The sequence below is a fragment of the Idiotropiscis lumnitzeri genome, chromosome 17 (assembly GCF_059441095.1).
Source record: "Idiotropiscis lumnitzeri isolate Australia: NSW breed Sydney's pygmy pipehorse chromosome 17, RoL_Ilum_1.0, whole genome shotgun sequence".
In the NCBI taxonomy this organism is placed as follows: Eukaryota; Metazoa; Chordata; class Actinopteri; order Syngnathiformes; family Syngnathidae; genus Idiotropiscis; species Idiotropiscis lumnitzeri.
This window is the reverse complement of record NC_142407.1, coordinates 5116639-5121845: the sequence shown is the minus strand read 5'-3', so window position 1 is coordinate 5121845 and position 5207 is coordinate 5116639. Positions and strand designations below refer to the sequence as shown.

Below are 5207 nucleotides of genomic sequence, written 5' to 3'. Positions count from 1 at the left end.
TCTTAGCATCGAACACACAACTAGGCACTGTATTCAATTCGTTCGAGGCTCATTAAACTACCTCATTATAACCATTTGTTGCACGTAGTGCTCATTAATTAAATGCTAACTCGTTTTAAACGCGCTAATTTAACGACTTCGCTCATTGCTGTTGTAGCGTAAGATAAACCAGGAAGTTAATTTTTCCATCTACTCATTCATCCGTTTTCCGTGTGCGATTAATCATGTCTGCCTGTGTTTGTCCAGCTGCCCAACGTGGACGAGGCTGAAGGTAGCCTGCAAGTTGCTGCAGACGCGCCGCCTCCTTATAGCAGCGTCACAGAGGACAATGCTGGTAAGAAACAGAGATTTGAGCCTGTGAATAATGCATGACAGTGCAGCTAGTATAGTCTATTGACTTCAACAGCGATTGGCAGCTGCTGTTGATCACCAGGTGTGTAATGGGAAGCTATTCAATTTAACATAATTGCTTTGCAAATTCGCACGTTTTCTTAATATACAAATAATGTGTCTGCTGCTCAATCTATGCCAGTGACACGTTAATGACAGACAGAACAGTTATGCTCATCCACAAGTTGGCAGAAGGTAGAATGAATCAGTCTACCTGTTGTAATTCTTACAAGATAATAATAGCTTTGTGTTTTACTAAACAGACCCTCTTTTCACACTAGTAAAGTAAGTACATGTATCCAAATTGAGCTGCTGTAAATGGTGAAAGGAAAAAATGCAAGTGACTGTTGACAGTAAAAGTGTTTAGGATTACAAATATTAACTCTTTTAATACCATCCATTAAAACTTCAAACTTTTTTATCCATCCATTTTTTTAGTGCATGTGTGCTGTGTATGTATTTAAATAGCATAATTTCTACTTCTAAATTTGAATAATTTTTATCTATTCTCTCATTTGTGACACACTTTGTAGTAGATTTAAAGTGACATACATTTTGGTCAATCACAAGCTACTTGTGATGGTCATATTTCAAAAGATCAGCCATATTTTAGGAACTTATCATTGGTGTCACACATTGTGAGCTCATCTAAAAAAACATCTACTGCTGCCATGTGTTGTGCGTAGTTAATATTTCGCAGTTTAACGATAAAGCAAGAGCTGTGAGAAGAGAAGACATTTCCCCACCTATTCCAAGAAAAAAAATGTAGTTGACGCTGACATCAATGGCGCACAGAGATAATTTTTCGTAATCATTGTGCGGAATCATCCATTTACTGTTTTTGTCCTCAGGCTAAAGAAACAAGTGTAACTTTGGCACCATTCTGGTGACATCTTGGCACCATTCTGGTGACATCTTGGCGCCATGTAAGGTGTGTCAGAAAAGTTCCAGGAAAAGATTAGTAAAAGATATATTTCAAACTCAAATTACAAACCAGGAAATGTCCCCTTCAATATGGGCCGGAAGTTTAATCAGCGCGTCTACAAAGAGGTCCTGCGGCTTCGTCAAGGGTGTGAGAGGAGTTTGGGAGAAGATTTGTGGCCGCTTCACCATGACAACGGACTTGAGCATCCAACAGCTCCTGGCTGAGAAGTATATCAAGATGCTGGAGCAAGCTCCCTACTCACCTGACATGACTCTGGGTGGAAGAATTCTTCCAGGAGTGCTTGGAGGCATCGAAGAGAAGGTTGGGGAACGTTTGAAGGCTCAAGGGGGTTAATTCGAAGGGAGAAAACATTTGAAATATAGTGTGACACCAGCCATGGAACTTTTCTGACACACTTTGTATCTTGAAGCGCTTCTTATTTGACAAAAGTAGTGCTTTGCTAACGATGTTTGGTGATGCGCTATGAGAACAGACATTACCAATTCTGCCTTGTAGTCCAGCATTTTTATCATGTCAAACGGTTAAAATAGTATTTTTATTAAAATGCTTGAGAAGAACAGATTTTGTATGAATTTTATCGGATTTTTTTTTTCCTGCTATTGAAAATGACTCACTGTGATTTGTGTAGTTTTTCCCTAATTTACTATATCAACTAAAATACTGTTCTATCGTTAATGTTTCAGCCTATTTTGACTTCAAGGAAGACGGGACTTTCCCCAAGCCGCCGTCCTACAACGTGGCGACCACACTACCTTCCTATGATGAGGCGGAGAGGACCAAAGCGGAGACAACTGTTCCTTTGGTAACCGCAAGAGTGAGTTTCACACTGTGTCGTTCTGTTACACCACCTCAGACAGCTTATGCAATACAGGCAATGTAAAGCACCTTTTTGTTCAAATGGACTCCAACGCACCAAAAGTGAAGGGGGGAATCCATGCGGGTATATAGCGGCCACTGTGTTGAATGTGTGTCCGAGTGGGTGTTTGACTACCCGGTGTTGTGTTTCCCTGCTGCCTGGCGTTCGGACGCAGCCTCAGCACAGAGAACGTCTGGAGACTTTTGATGATGTCATACGCAGTTCACTGGAGGTAACGCGTGTGTGCGCGCCCGAGCGAATGTTCGTGACTTATTTTTATGTGTGTGTGTTTCCTGTTTGGATGTATACCTTTAGTGCCCGTGTGCACCGCAATTCTTCCTGCGGTTCCCAGTGTTAGATGGACAGACTTTTGGACGTTGTGCTGACCGTTGAACATGCTTATTACTGTGTTGTTATGTGGCTTGCGTGTGCGTGTTGTTCTTTCGTAGTGCAGTGGTACGTTGACTTAAGAGCACCGCAGCCCACAGGTTTTTCATGTTATGAGCTGCAATTGGGCTGTGTTCTTCTTTTCTTTTCGTTTTTAGCTGCTATCAGCCACTACTCACACTCACACGCCCTCACGGAGGCTTACCAGCCAATCCCACGTCAGCTCGTGATTCCATTCATTAGGCAATGCCTGTTAAAATCTTGTCAAACAAATACAAGATGTACAGTAACTGAATTTAAAAACAAAATTTGATTCCTATACATTCTGTAATGATTTTAGTTTCCGTATGAAATAAACTTCTAAATCAAGAAGCCACAGCACTTGTATTTTATCAATTTGTTTTGAATAATGCAGATGGATGTGGTGTGGAAGGTGACTTGTCGAATAGATTTTTTTTTTCAAATTGTTCCCCTCTTGTCATGCAGGATGAAGACTTTGTAACCAGAGATGATTTTGAAGATGCAGATCAGCTGAGGATAGGAAACGATGGCATCTTCATGCTCACCTTCTTCAGTAAGGAGAGAAACGTATATCTAGATATATCAACTTTGTTTTTTTAGAATTGCCGCAACTTTCTTCTCTTGAAATTTCCCAATTAATATTCAATATTTTGTCCTCACTCTATTTTAATCTTATCATATGATTTATCTAAACATGTTCACAATATTTTTAATTCGTCTTGTTTTTCTTTTTATTTATTTATTTATTTCTTCTTCAATATAAGAAACCTTATTATAAAATTACTTTCACTTTTTTTCCTTCTGGTAATTTTATTATATTTATTTTAACCTCACTCTTCAATTGTTTTTTTGGGGGGGATTTCAAGCATTTGATGTCCATTATTATTATTTTTTTTTTAATGTATATTCCCTCACTCATACATCCCCTCCCTTTTTGTTCCTCCAGTGGCATTCCTGTTCAACTGGATCGGTTTCTTCCTGTCCTTCTGTCTGACCACCTCAGCGGCCGGTCGCTACGGAGCCATCTCCGGCTTTGGCCTCTCCCTTATCAAATGGGTGCTCATCGTCAGGGTACGCACACTTACTACCTGTGCCTAATAATTTGGAACACAGATTTTTTTTTTTTGTTCTCACGTCCATCTTCTTGGTTGCAGTTCTCTACATACTTTCCCGGTTACTTTGATGGACAATACTGGCTGTGGTGGGTTTTCCTGGTCCTGGGTGAGTGGCCATTTACTCCTATTTTTACAGCTGTACATTGTAACAGAGCAGAGGAAACAAAACTATTCATATGCAATACAATCTAAATCCCAATAGTAAACAGTTTGGACGCTAACACTTGCCCATGTTCCACTGCAGGCTTTTTGCTCTTCCTCCGAGGCTTCATCAACTACACCCGAATCCGCAAGATGGCCGACACCTTCTCCACGCTGCCCCGTACCCGAGTCCTCTTCATTTACTGAGCTCATTGACATTCTTTTTCCATCTGAATAAAAACAAAACAGAACAAAAGAAAACAAACAAAAATAACATCTACTTAACATTTACTGTCATTCCTCTGCTTGATATAAAAAGGACAAACAACCTTGTCCTCTTTGGGTGTCAACTAGCAACTTCTATTAAAAATAATGACCTTCACTTGTTTAGTGTTGTAAAAGTGCTGATTGCGATTATGAAGTGTATGCCTTATTTACTGGTGTGGCCCACTGGTGGCTGACATGCACTGTTTAGCCAGCGGGGGGCAGTCTTGTATGATTTTTAGGCCAGCTCATTTGTACATAGACGAGGGATGCTTGAGAGCAGGAATCCAGTATTTAACTTTAAAATTTATTTTATTTTTTGTTCAAGTCGATGTTATTTGATTGTGCCGGTTGTATGATGATGATTATAATGAGCTGGTTCTTGTGATTAAGTGGGCCAAACACGCTGGTGTTAATTTCTATTGTGTTAACAGTGGCAAAGAAAATTTGCTCAATGTTCATGAAAACAAGCAAAACAATGTATTTAAGTATTAAATGTAGAAATATAATTAATGATCACTTGTTTTTGTGTGGAGGCTCAACAATGTTTTTGAATCATAAGAGTGTCCCTGCTTTGAAAAATTAAAGTCATCAAGTCATTTGTGTTATTGTTGTACAACCAATATATTTTCTTAAAACTACAAAATCAAACTGGAAGAACATGCCTGAAAATTGTAAAAGGAAAATGAAATGTCAAAACATCTTCTTCTTCTTCTTCTGGTGCCATGGCTGAAACAGCCCTTGACGACTCATGATGAAAAAACTTTCAGTCTTCGGTTTCTTGCGGCGTCCCAGATAGCTCGCGAGTTTCTGAGCCCGGTGTAGTCCTTGATCTGATTTAGGTACATGAGCCTCTGTCCGCCTCTAGCTCTTTTCCCAGGTACTTTTCCGGCTAGGCATAGTTCTTCAATTTCGCCTTTACGGATGATGTGGCCGGTGAAGTTGACCTGTCTTCTTTTGATGTCTTGGAGGAGTTGGCGTTCTTTCCCAACTCGTTGGAGCACCGAGATATTGGTCTCGTGTGCGGTGTACGGGATGCGCAGCATCCGACGATAAAACCACATCTCTGCGGCTTCGATGTTCTTTG

The 5207-nt window shown here is 40.1% G+C and overlaps 1 protein-coding gene across 2 annotated transcripts in view; it reads left to right on the top strand.

Annotated features, from left to right (window-relative positions):
• Positions 1-4719, top strand: part of ndfip1l (Nedd4 family interacting protein 1, like) — a 4974-nt gene extending 255 nt beyond the window's left edge. The window contains exons 2-8 of one of the 2 annotated variants that reach the window (XM_088280073.1): positions 247-334; positions 2020-2150; positions 2368-2424; positions 3066-3153; positions 3547-3671; positions 3755-3821; positions 3960-4719. In XM_088280073.1, coding sequence (XP_088136199.1) covers positions 247-334; positions 2020-2150; positions 2368-2424; positions 3066-3153; positions 3547-3671; positions 3755-3821; positions 3960-4063 — 660 coding nt within the window. In that variant the 3' untranslated portion in view covers positions 4064-4719. The remainder of the gene's footprint in view (positions 1-246; positions 335-2019; positions 2151-2367; positions 2425-3065; positions 3154-3546; positions 3672-3754; positions 3822-3959) is intronic. The other variant, XM_088280074.1, reaches the window with a different exon arrangement.
• Positions 4720-5207: the final 488 nt, after the last annotated feature.